This window comes from Leopardus geoffroyi, chromosome B1 (genome assembly GCF_018350155.1).
Source record: "Leopardus geoffroyi isolate Oge1 chromosome B1, O.geoffroyi_Oge1_pat1.0, whole genome shotgun sequence".
Taxonomy (NCBI): domain Eukaryota; kingdom Metazoa; phylum Chordata; class Mammalia; order Carnivora; family Felidae; genus Leopardus; species Leopardus geoffroyi.
In genome coordinates, this window is record NC_059327.1 from 51,237,245 (window position 1) to 51,257,384 (window position 20,140).

The window sequence follows — 20,140 nt, forward strand, 5'->3', positions numbered from 1 at the left end:
TTTAACTGAGGTAAAAATGGCCCTCATAAATTAAATAAAAAGTATTATGTCCCTGTGTCTAAACTTTGTCAGTGTTTCAAGTCTTAAAAAATAGTTTATCTGATTTAGGACAGTTTGGGATCTTGATACGTGAGTTCAGCTGATGTAACTTAAGCAAAGTCATGTCCCATACTTGAGGACCTTGTTGGGTGCTTATTCCCCAATAAGTACCTCTGAAAGTCACTTCTTGTTTTTCATGTTAGTTGTAGAGGCCACCAAATACATGACCTAAATATGTGTGTAAAATTCATACTTAAATTTATAATTTTATGCTAAAACTTTATATTATTAAGATTCTAGATTCTATTGTGTGTTAATAACCACTGGGAATGGATTAAAATTATCTAAAAATTCCTTACAAAGTTGTTGAAGCATCTAAATGTGATTCAATGTAAAATTCAAACTAAAGTATTTTCATCAAAATATGTCAGTATGCTTTATAAGTTCTTATTGAAATCCAGAAAATATTTTAAAAATAGAAACCTATTACTCTCATATTAAAGTTTTTTTTTAATTTTATTTTTTATTTCGTATGGAAGTTTTAACAGTCAACTGTTTTAAGATGTGTGTTCTGTTAATTCCAAATATTATTTAGGTTACGTTTTATGGTATTCTTAATTGGCTTTTAATATTAGCTTACTAAGGGTGCTTGGGTGGCTCAGTTGGTTAAATGTCTGACTCTTGATTTTAACCCAGGTCATGATCCCAGGGTCATGGGATTGAGCCCTACATCAGTCTGTGCACTGAACGTGGAGTCTGCTTAAGATTCTCTCTCTCTCTCTCTCTCTCTCTCTCTCTCTCTCTCTCTGTCCCTCCTTCGAGAGGGAGACACAGAATCTGAAGCAGTCTCCAAGACCTGAGCTGTCAGCACAGAGTCTAACATGGGGCTCAAACTCAGGAGCCACAAGATCATGACTGAGCCACCCAGGTGCCCTGATACATTGCATTTCCATTTTTATTTGTTTTGAGATTTTAAATGTTCTCTTTCGATTTCTTCTTTAACCCATTGGTTGTTCAGAAATGCACTGTTATTTTCCACATATTTGTAGATTTTCCATCTTTCCTCTTCTTCATTTCTAACTTCATTCCATTGTGGTCAGAAAAGGTAGTTGATATTATTTCAATGTTCTTAAAACTTCTAAGATTTTTTGTGTGTTTTATCATATAATCTATGCTACAGAAGGTCCCCTGTGCATTCTGGAAAAATATGTGTTCTGTTGATGTTTGATAAAAACATTCTATATATGTCTATTAAGTTTATTTGTTCTGGACTATGATTCAATCCAATGTTTTCTTTTGATTTTGTCTGGGTGTCCTATCCATTGTTGACAGTGGGATGTTAAATTCTCCTATTGTTAATTACATGTCTATTTCTCTCTTTATATCCATTATCATTTGTTTAATATATTCCAGTGCTGCAATGGTGGGTGCATATATATTTACTATTGTTATATCTTCTTGATGTATTGACTTTTTATTTTTATTTATTTTTATTTCTTTATTCTTTTTTCTTAATTAAATATAATTTATTGTCGAATTGGTTTCCATACAGCACCCAGTGCTCATCCCAACAAGTGCCCTCCTTAATGCCCATCACACACTTTCCCCTCTCCCCCACTCCCATCAATCCTCAGTTTGTTCTCAGTATTTAAGAGTCTCTTATGGTTTGCCTCCCTCCCTCTCTGTAACTTTTTCCCCCCTTCCCCTCCCCCATGGTCTTCTGTTAAGTTTCTCAAGATTCACATATGAGTGAAGACATATGGTATCTGTCTTTCTCTGCCTGACTTATACTTTTTAATCATTATATAATACCCTTCTTTATCTCTTGTTATCTCTTTTGGCCTAAGGTATATTTTGTCTAATGCAAGTATGGCTACCTTCACTTTTCTTTTGTTTTCCACTTGCATGAAATCTCTGTTTCCATCCCTTTACTTTGAGTCTAGGTGTGTCTTTAAAGATAAAATGAGTTTCCTGTAGGCAGCATATAGTTGAGTCTTCTTTTTTTTTTTTTTTAATCCATCCAGACATTCTGTGCCTTTCCATTAATTAATTTAATTCATTTCATATTTAGAGTGACTATTGGCATATAGAGACATACTACTGCCATCATATCATTTACCTTTTGGTTGTTTTGTATCTCCATTGTATCTTTTCCCCTGTTTCTGTCTATCTTTGTAAAGTGGTGGTTTTCCCTGGGGATTTGGTCAGTCTCCCCTTTTTTTATGTTTTGTGGCTCTACTCTAGGTTTTTAGTTTGTGGTTACTATGTGGCTTACATAAAACACTTCATATAAAAAATGTTGATAGCACCTAATCTTCATTTGGCTATAAAAGTTCTACCTTCTTACCCCTTTAATTTTATATTTTTAATGTCACAATTTACCTTTTCTTATTCTGTGAAATTCATTGAGAAATTATAGTAGCTATAGTTATTTTTAATGCTCTTTTCCTTTAGCCTTTATAATATAATTAACACTGCATTCTAATATAGAGTGCCAGTTTCCTGATTCTGACTGTTTGTTTTTCACCTTTGCTAGAGTATTGTATACTTTCATTTGCTTTTATGGCACTGATTAGCATTTTTGTTTTTTTCATTTCAGACTGGAGGACTCTTTTCAGCATTTCTTACAAGGCAGATCTAGTGGTGGTGTACTTTCTCAGATTTTGTTTGTCTGACAAAAGCTTTATTTCTCTTTCATATCTGAGGGATACCTTGCTGGATAAAGTATTCCTGGCTGGCAAGCTTTATCTTTCAACACTTTGAACATGTCGTTCCACTCTCTCCTGGCCTGTAGATTTTCTGCTGAGAAATCTGAAGATAGATAAATGAGGGTTCCTTTGTAGGTTACTTTCTTCTAAAAAAAAATCTTGAACTTTACCTTGTTTGTACATAAAATTTGAAACTAAATGGGTTGCATATCTAAATGTAAAATATGAATAATAAGTTTCTAGAAAATAACATAAGAAAATATCTTTATCAACTTGGGATGAGGAAAACATTAATTTAAGACAAAATCATACAAATGCTGGAATAATGGCAGCTAACAAATTTTCAGTATTTACAAGGTACCTGGCACTGTTCTCAGAACTTTATGCATATATAATCCTCACAGTAACCTTAATATTACCATTTTACAGATGGAGAAATGAATACAAAGATATTTAGTAATACATTCTGAGATGACATAGCAAGTATGTGGAGGAAATGTAATTAGTTGCAGAAAATCTAACTTCAGAGCTCACATTATTCTACAGGTCTGATTGTGTTTATAATCTGGGATGAGAAGATCTTTCTAGCACATCAAATAAAAGCCAAGAACCATAAGTAAAAATATTGATGAACTTTTACATAAATTTAAAACTTTTACATTTTGTCCAAAATAGAGTTTGAAGGGGCGCCTGGGTGGTGCAGTCGGTTAAGCGTCCGACTTCAGCCAGGTCACGATCTCGCGGTCCGTGAGTTCGAGCCCCGTGTCGGGCTCTGGGCTGATGGCTCAGAGCCTGGAGCCTGTTTCCGATTCTGTGTCTCCCTCTCTCTCTGCCCCTCCCCCGTTCATGCTCTGTCTCGCTCTGTCCCAAAAATAAATAAACGTTGAAAAAAAAATTAAAAAAAAAAAAAGAAAACAAAATAGAGTTTGAAGAGTGTTGAAGAATTAGGAGAAAATGTTTTGCAGCACACATAAGAGACAAAGGGCTAATGTCATTAAAATTTTTTTTAAAGTTCTTACAAACCAGTTTACAACACCCATTCAAGTAGGAAAAATGAGAAAACTATAGGAACCGGTAATTCTCAAAAGAATAAATTTAAAATGTTACAAATAAGGAAAACGTTACAAATAGGGGTCTAAAGGGTGGTCTTGTGACCAGATACATTTCAGAAATACCAGATTAAATAAAATTATTCTATTTTCTCTACAGTGAGATTTCTCATAACTTTTACTATGTGAGTATCCACTGTGACTCTACAGAAAAAGTAATGAAGAGAACATTTCTAAATCTTGTCTAACCATAAGCTTCTAATAGGACAAGGGGTCTACAGAACATACTTGAAAATGCTGCATTCATTCACTTGTTCTTATAATAATAGTCCTATAACTTTTCCCACTTTATGAGATTACATAATCTAATACAGGTTGTCTAAGTTAATAAGGTCTTTATTCCACTGTGGTCCCAGCACTATGCTGGGCTCACAAAGGTGCTTAATACATTTACAAAGAGGGGAGTGGAGCCTGGAGAAGCAGAGGCAATTGCTAATGTTACTCCAAGTCTCCTGTATTTCCAGATCCTGGGGGATCATTTTAAATGGCATTATTCACTCAGCCCAAAATATCTACTTTGGTTAATCAGTTGTGATCTCCTCATTTCCTGAGCCATTTGCTCTAACACAACCTTCCCTCAGAATTCTACATCAACTCTACAGGAACCAGGTAAGAGGTTGCAGGCCTCTCTCCATCCTCTGCTCTGTTAGCCTGGCACAGACCTGACTCTTCTTGGGCATGCCCCTTGAGTGCCATGAGCAGTGGAATTAGAAGCTGGAGCATCTTCTTTTCATTCCAGTCCAGAATTGCTCAACCTATGCCTCTAGCCAAAGCTGATAAAGTGCCAGCTGCAACTGTTTCAGTTGGGGCCATCACAAATACCAAGCTGGTCCTGGGTGACATCATAGTAAGCCTGGGGTTAGAGAGGAAACAGGGGATGCAGGAAAGCCTGGCTTAATGAATCTGTGTGGCCAATCCTCCCCTGTATTCCCTGTGCAGTGGGGAATAAAGAGATACCATGTTAGGCAAACTTTAATCTGCACACTCCCTTCCCACTTTTGACTCTGAGCCTCTTGAGGAGCCACATAGTCTACCATTTGCTTTGGCATCAAAACTTCCTTAGGTAAGTTTTCATATGTTTTATCTCAAAGCCTGCTCTGACTTTTTAGGATATTTAACTGTCTTGTGACATTAATGAGGAGAGTGGTGGAGTGAAAGTACGTCATATAGTCACATATGCATGAAAAGATTACTCTGAGTATAACACAGAGATTATTTTAGAGAGGATGAAACTAGAAAAGAGAATAAAATTTAAGAAGTGGCTCCAGAAATGCAGATGAAAGATGGTGGTGGCCTAAAATAGTAAAAAAGGGTGGGTGTATTAGCATGCCAAAGTTACCATAACAAAATATCACATACTGGGTGGCTTAAACAGCAGAAATTTCTCAGTTCTGGAGGCTGGGAAGTCCCAGGTCAAGTTTGTCAGCAGGATTGGTTTCCTTCTGAGGGCGATAATGGAAGAATCTGTTCCAGGCATCTCCCCTTGGTGTGCAGATGGCCACCCTCTTGCTGCCTCTTCACATGGTCTTCTCTCTGTGGACATGTACTCCTGGTATCTCTCCCTCTTTTTGAAAAAAATTTTATTTTAATTCCAGTGTAGTTAACATACAGTGTTATATTAGTTTCAGGTGTACTATATAGCAATTCAACACTTTTAGACATGATCCAGTGCTCATCACAAGTACACTCCTTAATCCCCATCACCTCTTTCAACCATCCCCCACCTATGTCCCCACTGGTAACCATCTTCCTCTGTTTATAAGAACACAAGTCATATTGGATTAGACCTAATTTTAACTTAATCATCTCTTTAAAAACCTTACCTCCAAATATGGTTACATTCTGAGGTACTGGGGGCTGGGATGTCAACATACAAATTTTAAGAGGGACACAGTTCAGCCTGTAACAGTGGAGTTACCAAGAAACAGATGCAATTGAGAGATACTAAAGAGGTTGAATATAAAAGTAATGTGATTGATGAGCTATACAGGATTAACAGGCAGATACAAGTACAGATTTGAAAATTAGGGGTAGAAGTATCAGTTGGAAAGTCATCCATCTATTGAAATCACCGGAATGAATGAGATTGTCCACTCAGAAGGTGTGGAGAAAAAAGCAAAGAGGGACTAGGTCTGAGCCTAGAAGAACTGCCCACATTTACCATCATACAGAGGAAGCAGAGCTGGAAAAGGAGGCTGGCAATTGTCCGAAGTACCATAGGAAAATAAGAAGAGTGTGTTTACTGTGCAAAATAGGACTAGAATGTTCCAAAGAGGAGCAATGCCTCCTGATTAAAGATAACCCCTCCACGTGTACTCTGAACCTCGCCATCCTCCCACATCCTTAGGAATCTGATATTATCAACTATATACTCTCTTCCTCGTCCTCATGCTCCTTTTCTCTTCCACATCTTTCTCATCCCCATTTAAATGTGTTCAAGTCATTTCCACCTTAAAACCTTCTAAATAAACTACAGTCTCAAAATGCTCTCCCTCTACTCTGACTTACTCTATAGCTACCACACTATCTCTTCCCAGGTACAACAGTCTTTGTAAAGAATTTAAAGAATGACTATATGAGAGGTTGAATAAGGAAGTGCCAACTGCCTAAAGTAGCTGTTGTCTACAAGTAAAATAAGAACTCCTATTTTCCTTTATTCTCACAACAGTTCTGATATCAGATGTGTGGGTTTTTCCACATCAAGTACTTCTCCAGTTTTTAGTGGATATTGAATGGGTGTTCTACAGTTGAACTCAATTCTGACAACTAACTACCTGGAGTTAGTGCAGACCCCACAGGTTAAGGGCCAGTCCCACAACACTGCATCCACTTCAGATGCCAATCACAAATCTAGGTTGTCACTTACACTTCTGACTGACCCTCTATATATAAATCAGGAGTTCCTACGACCCCCCTCCTAAGTTTCAATAATTTGCTAGAATAGCTCACAGAACTCAGTAAAGTGCTTTACTCACTATTACTAATTTATTATAAAGAATACAACTCAGGAATAACCGAATGGAAAAGATACATAGAACAAGGTATGGGAAGGGACATGGAGTTTTCAGGCCCTCTCTAGGTATGCCCCTGTTCCAGCACCATCATATGTTCACCAACCCAGATGTTCTCTGAGCTCCTTCAGTTAAGGTTTTTATGTTGGCCTCATTATGTAGGCATGATTGACTAAATCACTGGCCACTGGTGATTAATTCAATCTCCAGCTCTGGGGCTATAAGTTCTAACCTTCTAATCAGGAGATCTTCTAATCAGGAGATCAGTTCTCTATCCTAAGGGGTTTTTCAAGTCACCATATTAACATAAACTCAGATGTGGTTGAAAAAGGCTTGTTATGGATAAAAAAAGAGACACTCCTTTCTTCTTTATCACCTGAGAGCTACTTTAGGGGCCACGACGAGAAGCACATATTAAAACAAAGATGCTTCTATTGTTCTTAGACTTAATAAATTACAAAGATTTTAAGGGTTCTGGCCAGGGACCCAGATGAAGACCACAACATATATTTCTTATTATATTACAAGATTACAACAATATTCCTCAGTTACCTACAAGAATCCCCAGTTACCTACAAGTCTCCCTAGCTACCTAGAAGGCTTGCCAATTATGTACAAGTCTTGCTCCCTCCTTCATTAAGGTCTCTTCTGTCACCTTGTCAGTTAGACCTCCCCAAACACTCTGTTAAAAACACCTGCTACCTTCCCCAATCTGCACTCCCTATACTCTTTCCCTGCTTTATTTTCCTATAGCACTTATGATCATCTGATAGAGTCTATATCTTCAGGATTTATTTAATTTCTGTCTCTTCCACTAGACTATAACCTTAGTGAGGGCAAGGGCTTTTCATTTTGTATTTACTCCTACATCCCTAGTTCTTAGAGAATTTCTTGGTACATATTAGACAATAAATAGTTGGAATGAATGAATGAATGAATGCCCTGAGAACAAAGGCTGGCCTCCCACTCAAGGTAGTTTGACATGGGAATGGTGTGCTTTTCCCTGATGAGTTGTATTATCTTGAGCAAGTCAAAGTTTTTTTCCTCTCTCCTCATGGGTTTTTCCAGAGGATGAGACAAAATAATGTGAAAATTAACTATGGTTATATGTCTAAAAGCACAATGTGGAGTAGTAATGGACTTGGAGCTGGGAAGAACTGGGTTTGGATCATGGCATATTTAGAGTAATTAATCAGCATTCTTCAGGTAAACAGAACCAATAGGCTATTATATATCAAACATGTAATGATTTATTATTATAAGGAATTGGCTCATGCAATTATGTAGGCTAAGAGGTCCCATTATCTGCCATCTGCAAACTGGAGACCCAAGAAAGTCATTGATGTAGTATGAAGCCAGAGAGCCAGAAGGCCAATGGTGTATTTCTAATCCAAGTCCAAATGCCTGAGAAACAAGAAAAATGGTGATGTAAGTTCTACTCCAACTCTAAAAGCCTGAGATCCAGAGGGTTAATTGTGTAAGTCGGAGGGCCGAAGGCTGATGTCACAGCTCACATAATCAAGCAGAGAGAAAAATTTCCCCTCTTCCACCTTTTTGTTCTATTCAGGCCTTCAAGTGATTGGAAAATGTCTGCCCACATTGGGAAGGGCCATCTTCTTTATTCTATGGACAAATTCAAATGCTAATCTCATCTGACAACACCTTCACAGACACACTCAGAAATAATGTTTTTTGTTTTTTTTTTAATTTTTTTTCCAACGTTTATTTATTTTTGGGACAGAGAGAGACAGAGCATGAACGGGGGAGGGGCAGAGAAAGAGGGAGACACAGAATCGGAAACAGGCTCCAGGCTGTGAGCCATCAGCCCAGAGCCTGATGTGGGGCTCGAACTCACGGACCGCGAGATCGTGACCTGGCTGAAGTCGGACGCTTAACCGACTGCGCCACCCAGGCGCCCCAGAAATAATGTTTAACTAAATATCTGGGCACTCCATGATCCAATCAAGTTAACACATAAAATTAACCCCTAGACCCAGTAACTTGTGATCTGGTCTGGTTCTTTAACTTGTCCTAGGTTGCTTTCTTCGCTGTGAAATGAGGAAAGGAGATAATTTGGTCTAGTTTACAGAGTTGTTCTCCAGATTAAATGTGATGGGAAATGCAAAACCTTGACATGCAGGAAGCCATCAGAACAAGCCAGTGCCTTATCCTTCCACAACGCCAGGTACCTCACTCAGAATCCAAGAGGGTTAGATGTAAAGATGACTTCAGAGACTGTATACCTAGGACAATGATCATGATCTTCCCCTGACCAAAAATGCAAAGTTGGTGATTAACTTGTAAACTGGGCTCCAGAACACTACTGCGTCATCACAGCAAGCATCTTTGGGATGCATTACAATGCAGTTGTGGACTACATGTGTGTATCCCCCTCCAAATTCATTTGTTGAGACATAACTCCAATGTGACAGGATTTGGAGGTGGGCCTTTGAAAGATAATTAGGTCATGAGGGTGGAGTCCTCGTGAATTGGATTAGTGTCCTTATAAGAGACGGGGAGATATCTCTCACTTGCCATGTGAGGACCCACTGAAAAGGCAGCTGTTTGAAAACCATGAAGAGAGCTCTAAGAACCAACCATACTGGCACCCTGAGTTTGTATTTCCAACTTCCAGAACTATGAGATATAAATATCTGTTTATTAAGTCACTCAGTCTAGGGCACATGTGGGCCTTGAATAACATGGATTTTTAACTGCACAAGTCCACTTACACATATTTTTTCCAATAAATGCTGTGGAAAAATTTTTGGAGATTTGCAACAATTTGGAAAAACAGACAAATTGCATAGCCTAGAAATATCAAAAAAATTTAAAAATTTGGTGTGCCACAAATGCACAAAATATATGTATATACTAGATTATTTTATCATTTACTGCTATAAAATACACACATATTTCTTACAAAAGGTTAAAATTTGTCAAAGCATAGGCACAAAAAATTATAGACCATACACGGAACAATTCACAGTCAAATAAGAAATAATAAGTAAACATAAAAATGCAGTATTAAATCATAACTGCACAAAATTAACCATACTGTACTACTGTAATAATTTCATAACCATCTCCCATTGCTATTGCAGAGAGCTCCAGTGTTGGGAGTATCCACTTAAAATGTTGTGATGCCAATTATTTCCATGTAAGCTGTTGTCTTTCCAGTAAATTGTATATTGCAGTAAAAAGTGATCTCTCATGGTTCTTGTGTATTTTTCATTATGTTTAGTGCAATACTGTAAACCTTGAGTAACACTATGCACCCATATGAAGTGTTACTAGTGATACTGATAGTGATCCCAAGAAGCAGAAAAAAAGTCATGACATTACAAGAAAAAGTTTCTTTCAAATGTATCATACGCTGACGTGTGCAGCTGTGGTTGCCCGCCATTTCCAAGATAAACGAATCCAGCATTGTTGCATCCACACAACTCCTGAAACAGAATGCTACGGGCACCAGTGACAGTCACAACAAAGTTTATTACAATGAGAGGCAAGGCCGACCGATCGGGACCAACACTCTTGATAAGAGTGTGGCCCCGAACAGCCGGGGTACAGAGTTTTTAAAGCCGATCACATCGTTTTATCATTATCTGGGAACAGAAGAGAGAAACAGTTCCCAGATGAGTTAGAAACAGTTGCCAGATGAGTCAGAAACAGTTATCAAATGAGGTAATTATTTTAGACTTTCTGCCGCTAAGTTGCAACCAGTGGATCTCCTTGACCTTGTCTCTGATGCTCTTTTTGAGGTTTTGTTTCCTTCATTGGTAAAGCCTGATTCACAAGAGTATGAAGTATGATTTACAAGAGTAAAAGCAAGGTTATTATCTTTTGACCTTCAGTGTCAGAACAAAGTTGTTATCTTTCAAGCTAAGCATTAGCCCTACACTACAATTTAACCCTTACAGCATAAGGACGTTTGTAACAAAAAGAAAAGGAAATCCGTGAAGACATCACTGCAGCTATGCCAGCAGGTGCAAAAACCTTGAACTTTTTGCAAAGTGCCTTTTTATCTCATATTAAAAATGCAGCTTTCATATGGGTGCAGGATTACTATAAGAAAGGCATGCCTTTAGCCTCTAATATGATTTCAGGAAAAGCAATGTCATTATATAACACCAAAGCAAAAGGAAGGCGAAGGATCTAAAGCTGGTGAATTTAATGCCAACAAAGGATAGTTTGATAATTTTAAGAAGAGGTTTAGATTAAAAAATGTCAAGATAACAGGAGAGCATCTTCTGCTGACCAAGAAGCAGCAGATGAGTTCCTAGATGGCATTAAGAAAAGGACACCCACCAGGAGCCAAGATGGCGGAACAGCATGGAAGTTTTTTTTGTGTCTCGCATCCATGTAATACAGCCAGACCAACACTAAACCATCCTGCACACCTCGAACGCTGATTGGAGGATTAACACAACAATCTGCACAACCTGAACCACAGAATTCCCCACGTATGCGGCGCTGACAAGTGAACTTGGGGAGTGAGAAGCTGCGGGAAGGGAGGTGCTTTTGCGGGTGGAGAGAGGATGGAGACCAGGAGGAGAACACAGGAAAAGCACCCCTCCCCAAAAGCAGCTGGAGAGAAAGTAATAAATTGGAAATAGCCACAGGGACTAAACTAGAAAGGGAGAAAGGAGAAAGGAGAGGGTTGGAATTCCATTAAGACTGTAAACAAGGGAAGTGCAAAGGCTGCAACTCCACAGCTAGATACCTGGCAGTGCTCTGGTGGGAAGGGTGAATCCCCAGGAACAGAGTGGGGTCTGGGACGTTCTCGGGCCACACAGGGAAAAGCGGTTCCACTGCTGGATGGACATTTGGTAGAGACTGTTGAAGCCACCTGGTCCCAGAAGACCCCAGAAAACGGCTACAATTGCTGGTGCTGGAAAAGGGTCCTTAAGGGTGAAGCCTGGTGCCAGCTGTGTGCTGTGATTTTCCATAATCCCTGAAATGCTGCTGCTACAAAATCTCTTGAACTTTTTCTGGGGCAGGCTGGCACCTGACACAGTCTCGAGGCACCGGCAGCAGAAGGCTCCAGCAAGCGTTTGTGGGTACAGCCAATGTTCGGCCATTGCTCATTCGGCCATTGCTCGGTGAGACCCTCCCACAAAGGGGCGGAACGGGTCAAAGCCACAGTCTTTCAGAAGTAAGGGGCCAGGGAAGGCAGCTGCATCTGAGACAAAACTTGGGAGACAGGTATTGCCTGGGGCTTAGTCATGAGAGTGAAAAAGGGGGGAGTGGACGAGAGCTGAAGACAGAGGATGGGTGCGCGATTGCTGATCCAGAACAGACTGGGTACACGGGTGACGTCATTTTCACCACTCCCACGCATGCGCATAAGCACCTGCGAGCCTCACAACAATCCACCCCAGTAGGCTAGCATCGCCATCTAGTAAAGAACAGAGCCATTGCACTGAGCCCCGCCCAACTGGTCCAACCTCGCTCTTCAAGAACATAAGTCTCACCTCCTACTTACTTTACGGACTATAAAGCACTTCATAGTCTGACTTCTAGGGGAAAACGAAGTAATTTCAGTCCTGTTTCAATCTGTTAGCAGGTCCATCTATTCGGTTTTCTTTTTTTTTTTCTCTTTTTTACTTCTTTTCTTGAATACACAAAAAGAAAAAATTCATTTTTATTTTCAATTTTTATTAAAAACATTTTTCTTTAATTTTTTTACTATATTTTTTACTTTTGTGTAAATTTTTTCAAATTCTATTTTACTTCCATCATTTTATTTTAGTCTACTACCGAGTATTCACTTTTTCAAATTTTCAAATGATTTTTTCTTTTTTTTTTCTCTTTTTTGTTTCTTTTCTTGAATATAGAAAAAGAAAAAATTCATTTTTATTTTCAATTTCTAGTAAAATATTTTTCTTTAATTTTTTTTCTACTATATTCTTTACTTTTGTGTAATTTTTTTCAAATTCTATTTTACATCCATCATTTTATTTTAGTCTACTTCAGTGTATTCACCTTTACAAATTTTCAAAAAATCGCCTTTTTATTTTTTCTTTTTTTCCTCTTTTTTGTTTCTTTTCCTTTTCTTGAATATAGAAACAAAAAAAATTCATTTTTATTTTCAATTTCTGATAAAAATATTTTTCTTTAATTTTTTGATACTATATTCTTTACTTTTGTGTAAATTTTTTCAAATTCTACTTTACTCCCATCATCTCATTTTAGTATACTTCAGTGTATTTACTTTTTCAAAGTCTCAAACAATTTCCTTTTTTTTCATCCCCTCCCTTTTTTTCTCTAATCTATCAAGCCACTTTCAACACCCACACCAAAACACCTAGGATCTAGCATCATTTATTCGATTTATGTGTGTGTGTGTTTAATTTTTTAATTTTAATATTTTTTAATTTTAAATTTTTTATTTTAATTTTTCTACCTCGTTAATACCTTTTCTCTGCTCAAAATGACAAAATGAAGGAATTCACCCCAAAAGAAAGAGCATGAAGAAATGACAGCCAGGGATTTAACCAACACAGATACAAGCATGATATCTGAACCAAAATTTAGAATCGTGAGAATAAGAATACTAGCTGGAGTTGAAAATAGGTTAGAATCCCTTTCTGCAGTGATAAAAGAAGTGAAAAATAGCCAGAATGAAATTAAAAAATGCTATAACTGAGCTGCAATCATGGATGGATGCCGCAGTGGCAAGGAAGGCTGAGGCAGAACAGAGATTCAATGATATAGAGAACAAACTTATAAAGAATAATGAAGCAGAAAAAAAAGGGAGATTAAGGCAAAAGAGCACTACTTAAGAATTAGAGAAATCAGTGACTCATTAAAAAGGGACAACATCGGAATCATAGGGGTCCCAGAAGAGGAAGAGACAGAAATAGGCGTAGAAGGCTTATGTGAGCAAATCATAGTGGGAAACTTTCCTAACCTGGGGAAAGACACAAACATTAGAATCCATGAAGCACGGAGGACCCCCATTAGATTTATCAAAACCCGACCATCAACAAGGCATATCATAGTCAAATTCACAAAATACTCAGACAAGGAGAGAATCCTGAAAGCAACAAGGGAAAAAAGGCCCTAACCTACAAGGGAAGACAGATCAGGTTTGCAGCAGACCTATCCACAGAAACTTGGCAGGCCAGAAAGGAGTGGCAGGATATATTCAGTGTGCTGGATCAGAAAAATATGCAGCCAAGATTTCTTTATCCAGCAAGGAGTTTGTGACCACTAAACCATCCCTACAAGAAATTTTAAGGAGGACTCGCTGAGGGGAGAAAAGATTGAAAATTATATATATATATATATATATATATATATATATATATATATATGCAACAAGGATTAGAAAGGACAAGAGAACACCACCAGAAACTCCAACTCGACAAGCATCATAATGGCAATAAATTCATATCTTTCAGTAGTCACTAAAAACATCAATGGACTCAATGCTCCACTAAAAAGATATAGGGTAACAGAATGGGTAAGAAAACAAGATCAAGGGGTCTATCCACCAAGAAGACCTAACAATTGTAAACATTTATGTGCCAAATGTGAAAACACCCAAATATATAAATCAACTAATCACAAACATAAAGAAATTCATCGATAGTAATACCATAATAGTAGGAGACTTCAACACCCCACTCACAGCAATGGACAGATCATCTAATCAAAAAATCAACAAGGAAACAATGGCTTGGAATGACACACTGGACCAGATGGACTTACAGATATATTCAGAATAATTCATCCTAGAGCAGCAGAATATATATTCTTCTCCAGTGCACCTGGAACGTTCTCCAGAATAGACCATATACTGGGACACAAAACAGCCCTAAGTAAGTACAAAATGATCGAGATCACACCGTGCATATTTTCAGACCACAACACTATGAAACTTGAAATCAACCACAAGAAAAAATTTGGAGAGGTAAAAAATACTTGGAGATTGAAGAACATCCTACTAAAGAATGAATGGGGTAACCAAACAGTTAAAGAGGATATTAAAAAGTATATGGAAGTCAATGAGAATTATAACATCACAACCCAAAACCTTGGGGACGCAGCAAAGGTGGTCATAAGAGGAAAATATATAGCAATCCAGGCCTTCCTAAAGAAGGAAGAAAATTCTTGGATGCACAACCTAACCTCACACCTTAGGGAAGTGGTGAAAGAACAGCAAATAAAACCCCAAACCAGTAGAAGACAGGAAATAATAAAGATTAGAGCAGAAATTAATGCTATCAAAACCAAAAAAACAGTAGAACAGATCAATGAAACCAGAAGCTGGTTCTTTGAAAGAATTAACAAAATTGATAAACCACTAGCCAGTTTAATCAAAAAGAAAAAGCAAAGGACCAACATAAATAAAATCAAGAATGAAAGAGAAAAGATCACAACCAAAAAGCAGAAATAAAAACAATAATAGGAGAATATTATGAGCAATTATATGCCAATAAAATGGGCAATATGGAAGAAATGAAGAAATTCCTAGATACATATACACTACCAAAACTGAAACAGGAAGAAATAGAAAATTTGAACAGACCCATAACCAGTAAGGAAATTGAATTCGTAATCAAAAATCTGCCAAAAAACAAGAGTCCAGGGCCAGATGGCTTTCCAGGGGAATGCTACCTAACATTTAAGGAAGAGGTAACACCCATTCTCTTGAAGCTGTTCCAAGAAATAGAAATGGAAGGAAAACTTCCAAACTCTTTCTATGATTCCAAAACCAGGCAGAGATCACACTACAAAGGAGAACTATAGACCAATTTCCCTGATGAACATGGATGCAAAAATCCTCAACAAGATATTAGCCAACCGGATCCAACAATACATTAAAAAAATTATTCACTACGACCAAGCAGGATTTATACCTGGGATGCAGGGCTGGTTCAATATCCGCAAAACAATTAACATGATTCATCACATCAATAAAAGAAAGGAAAAGAACCATATGATCCTCTCAATAGATGCAGAGAAAGCATTTGACAAAATACAGCATTGTTTCTTGATAAAACCCTCAAGAAAGTAGGGGTAGAAGGAGCATACCTCAAGATCAGAAAAGCCATATGTGAATGACCCAATGTTAATATCATCCTCAATGGGGAAAAACTGAGCTTTCCCCCTAAGATCAGGAACAAGACAGGGATGTCCACTCTCGCCACTGTTATTCAACATAATATTGGAAGTCTTAGACTCTGCAGTCAGACAACACTAAGAAATAAAAAGCATCCATTTATTTTTTATTTTTTTTGTTTTTTTTTATTTTTTTAATATATGAATTTTATTGTCAAATTGGTTTCCATACAACACCCAGTGCTCATCCCAAAAGGTGCCCTCCTCAATACCCATCACCCACCCTCTCCTCCCTCCCACCCCCCATCAACCCTCAGTTTGTTCTCAGTTTTTAAGAGTCTCTTATGCTTTGGCTCTCTCCCTCTCTAACCTCTTTTATTTTTTTTCTCTTTTCCTCCCCCTCCCCCATGGGTTCCTGTTAAGTTTCTCAGGATCCACATAAGAGTGAAACCATATGGTATCTGTCTTTCTCTGTATGGCTTATTTCACTTAGCATCACACTCTCCAGTTCCATCCACGTTGCTACAAAAGGCCATATTTCATTTTTTCTCATTGCCACGTAGTATTCCATTGTGTATATAAACCACAATTTCTTTATCCATTCATCAGTTGATGGACATTTAGGTTCTTTCCATAATTTGGCTATTGTTGAGAGTGCTGCTATGAACATTGGGGTACAAGTGCCCCTATGCATCAGTACTCCTGAATCCCTTGGGTAAATTCCTAGCAGTGCTATTGCTGGGTCATAGGGTAGGTCTATTTTTAATTTTCTGAGGAACCTCCACACTGCTTTCCAGAGCGGCTGCACCAATTTGCATTCCCACCAGCAGTGCAAGAGGGTTCCCGTTTCTCCACATCCTCGCTAGCATCTATAGTCTCCTGATTTGTTCATTTTGGCCACTCTGACTGGCGTGAGGTGATACCTGAGTGTGGTTTTGATTTGTATTTCCCTGATAAGGAGCGACGCTGAACATCTTTTCATGTGCCTGTTGGCCATCCGGATGTCTTCTTTAGAGAAGTGTCTATTCATGTTTTCTGCCCATTTCTTCACTGGGTTATTTGTTTTTCGGGTGTGGAGTTTGGTGAGCTCTTTATAGATTCTGGATACTAGCCCTTTGTCCGATATGTCATTTGCAAATATCTTTTCCCATTCCGTTGGTTGCCTTTTAGTTTTGTTGGTTGTTTCCTTTGCTGTGCAGAAGCTTTTTATCTTCATAAGGTCCCAGTAATTCACTTTTGCTTTTAATTCCCTTGCCTTTGGGGATGTGTCGAGTAAGAGATTGCTACGGCTGAGGTCAGAGAGGTCTTTTCCTGCTTTCTCCTCTAAGGTTTTGATGGTTTCCTGTCTCACGTTCAGGTCCTTTATCCATTTTGAGTTTATTTTTGTGAATGGTGTGAGAAAGTGGTCTAGTTTCAACCTTCTGCATGTTGCTGTCCAGTTCTCCCAGCACCATTTGTTAAAGAGGCTGTCTTTTTTCCATTGGACGTTCTTTCCTGCTTTGTCAAAGATGAGTTGGCCATACGTTTGTGGGTCTAGTTCTGGAGTTTCTATTCTATTCCATTGGTCTATGTGTCTGTTTTTGTGCCAATACCATGCTGTCTTGATGATGACAGCTTTGTAGTAGAGGCTAAAGTCTGGGATTGTGATGCCTCCTGCTTTGGTCTTCTTCTTCAAAATTCCTTTGGCTATTCGGGGCCTTTTGTGGTTCCATATGAATTATAGGATTGCTTGTTCTAGTTTCGAGAAGAATGCTGGTGCAATTTTGATTGGGATTGCATTGAATGTGTAGATAGCTTTGGGTAGTATTGACATTTTGACAATATTTATTTTTCCAATCCATGAGCAGGGAATGTCTTTCCATTTCTTTAAATCTTCTTCAATTACCTTCATAAGCTTTCTATAGTTTTCAGCATACAGATCCTTTACATCTTTGGTGAGATTTATTCCTAGGTATTTTATGCTTCTTGGTGCAATTGTGAATGGGATCAGTTTCTTTATTTGTCTTTCTGTTGCTTCATTGTTAGTGTATAAGAATGCAACTGATTTCTGTACATTGATTTTGTATCCTGCAACTTTGCTGAATTCATGTATCAATTCTAGCAGACTTTTGGTGGAGTCTATCGGATTTTCCATGTATAATATCATGTCATCTGCAAAGAGCGAAAGCTTGACTGCATCTTTGCCAATTTTGATGCCTTTGATTTCCTTTTGTTGTCTGATTGCTGATGCTAGAACTTCCAGCACTATGTTAAACAACAGCGGTGAGAGTGGGCATCCCTGTCGTGTTCTTGATCTCAGGGAAAAAGCTCTCAGTTTTTCCCCGTTGAGGATGATGTTAGCTGTGGGCTTTTCATAAATGGCTTTTATGATCTTTAAGTATGTTCCTTCTATCCCGACTTTCTCAAGGGTTTTTTTTTTTTTTAATTTTTTTTCAACGTTTATTTATTTTTGGGACAGAGAGAGACAGAGCATGAACGGGGGAGGGGCAGAGAGAGAGGGAGACACAGAATCGGAAACAGGCTCCAGGCTCTGAGCCATCAGCCCAGAGCCTGACGCGGGGCTCGAACTCACGGAGCGCGAGATCGTGACCTGGCTGAAGTCGGACGCTTAACCGACTGCGCCACCCAGGCGCCCCCTCAAGGGTTTTTATTAAGAAAGGGTGCTGGATTTTGTCAAAGGCCTTTTCTGCATCGATTGACAGGATCATATGGTTCTTCTCTTTTTTTTTGTTAATGTGATGTATCACGTTGATTGATTTGCGAATGTTGAACCAGCCCTGCATCCCAGGAATGAATCTCACTTGATCATGGTGAATAATTCTTTTTATATGCCGTTGAATTCGATTTGCTAGTATCTTATTGAGAATTTTTGCATCCATATTCATCAGGGATATTGGCCGGTAGTTCTCTTTTTTTACTGGGTCTCTGTCTGGTTTAGGAATCAAAGTAATACTGGCTTCATAGAAGGAGTCTGGAAGTTTTCCTTCCCTTTCTATTTCTTGGAATAGCTTGAGAAGGATAGGTATTATCTCTGCTTTAAACGTCTGGTAGAACTCCCCTGGGAAGCCATCTGGTCCTGGACTCTTATTTGTTGGGAGATTTTTGATAACCGATTCAATTTCTTCGCTGGTTATGGGTCTGTTCAAGCTTTCTATTTCCTCCTGATTGAGTTTTGGAAGAGTGTGGGTGTTCAGGAATTAGTCCATTTCTTCCAGGTTGTCCAATTTGTTGGCATATAATTTTTCATAGTATTCCCTGATAATTGTTTGTATCTCTGAGGGATTGGTTGTAATAATTCCATTTTCATCATGATTTTATCTATTTGGGTCATCTCCCTTTTCTTTTTGAGAAGCCTGGCTAGAGGTTTGTCAATTTTGTTTATTTTTTCAAAAAACCAACTCTTGGTTTTGTTGATCTGCTCTACAGTTTTTTTAGACTCTATATTGTTTATTTCTGCTCTGATCTTTATTATTTCTCTTCTTCTGCTGGGTTTAGGCTGCCTTTGTTGTTCTGCTTCTATTTCCTTTAGGTGTGCTGTTAGATTTTGTATTTGGGATTTTTCTTGTTTCTTGAGATAGGCCTGGATTATAATGTATTTTCCTCTCAGGACTGCCTTCGCTGTGTCCCAAAGCATTTGGATTGTTGTATTTTCATTTTCGTTTCATTTGTTTCCATATATTTTTTAATTTCTTCTCTAATTGCCTGGTTGACTCACTCATTCGTTAGTAGGGTGTTCTTTAACCTGCATGCTTTTGGAGGTTTTCCAGACTTTTTTCTGTGGTTGATTTCAAGCTTCATAGCATTGTGGTCTGAAATTATGCATGGTATAATTTCAATTCTGGTAAACTTATGAAGGGCTGTTTTGTGACCCAGTATATGATCTATCTTGGAGAATGTTCCATGTGCACTCAAGAAGAAAGTATATTCTGTTGCTTTGGGATGCAGAGTTCTAAATATATCTGTCAGGTCCATCTGATCCAATGTCTCATTCAGGGCCCTTGTTTATTGACCGTGTGTCTAGATGATCTATCCATTTCTGTAAGTGGGGTGTTGAAGTCCCCTGTAATTACCACATTCTTATCAATAAGGTTGCTTATGTTTATGAGTAGTTGTTTTATATATTTGGGGGCTCCAGTATTTGGCACATAGACATTTATAATTGTTAGCTCTTCCTGATGGATAGACCCTGTAACTATTATAT

The 20,140-nt window shown here is 38.2% G+C and overlaps 1 protein-coding gene and 1 long non-coding RNA gene across 7 annotated transcripts in view; one reads left to right on the forward strand and one right to left on the reverse strand.

Annotated features, from left to right (window-relative positions):
* The window catches only part of LOC123589567 (serine protease-like protein 51), a 67,865-nt gene that overhangs the window by 33,972 nt on the left and 13,753 nt on the right, over nt 1–20,140 (reverse strand). For 4 of the 6 annotated variants that reach the window (XR_006708401.1, XR_006708399.1, XM_045461880.1 and 1 more), the window contains exon 2: nt 5,216–5,420. Coding sequence is in view for 4 of the 6 variants with exons in the window: in XM_045461880.1 (XP_045317836.1) it covers nt 5,216–5,399 (184 nt within the window). In the remaining 2 variants the exon portion in view is untranslated. Of the gene's footprint in view, nt 1–4,518; nt 4,666–5,215; nt 5,421–20,140 lie in introns of those variants that run through there. The other 2 variants (XM_045461851.1, XM_045461862.1) reach the window with 2 other exon arrangements.
* LOC123589671 lies at nt 4,667–10,086 on the forward strand. Its single transcript, XR_006708429.1, has 2 exons — nt 4,667–4,919; nt 9,972–10,086. It is a non-coding gene; the product is annotated as an uncharacterized LOC123589671 (long non-coding RNA).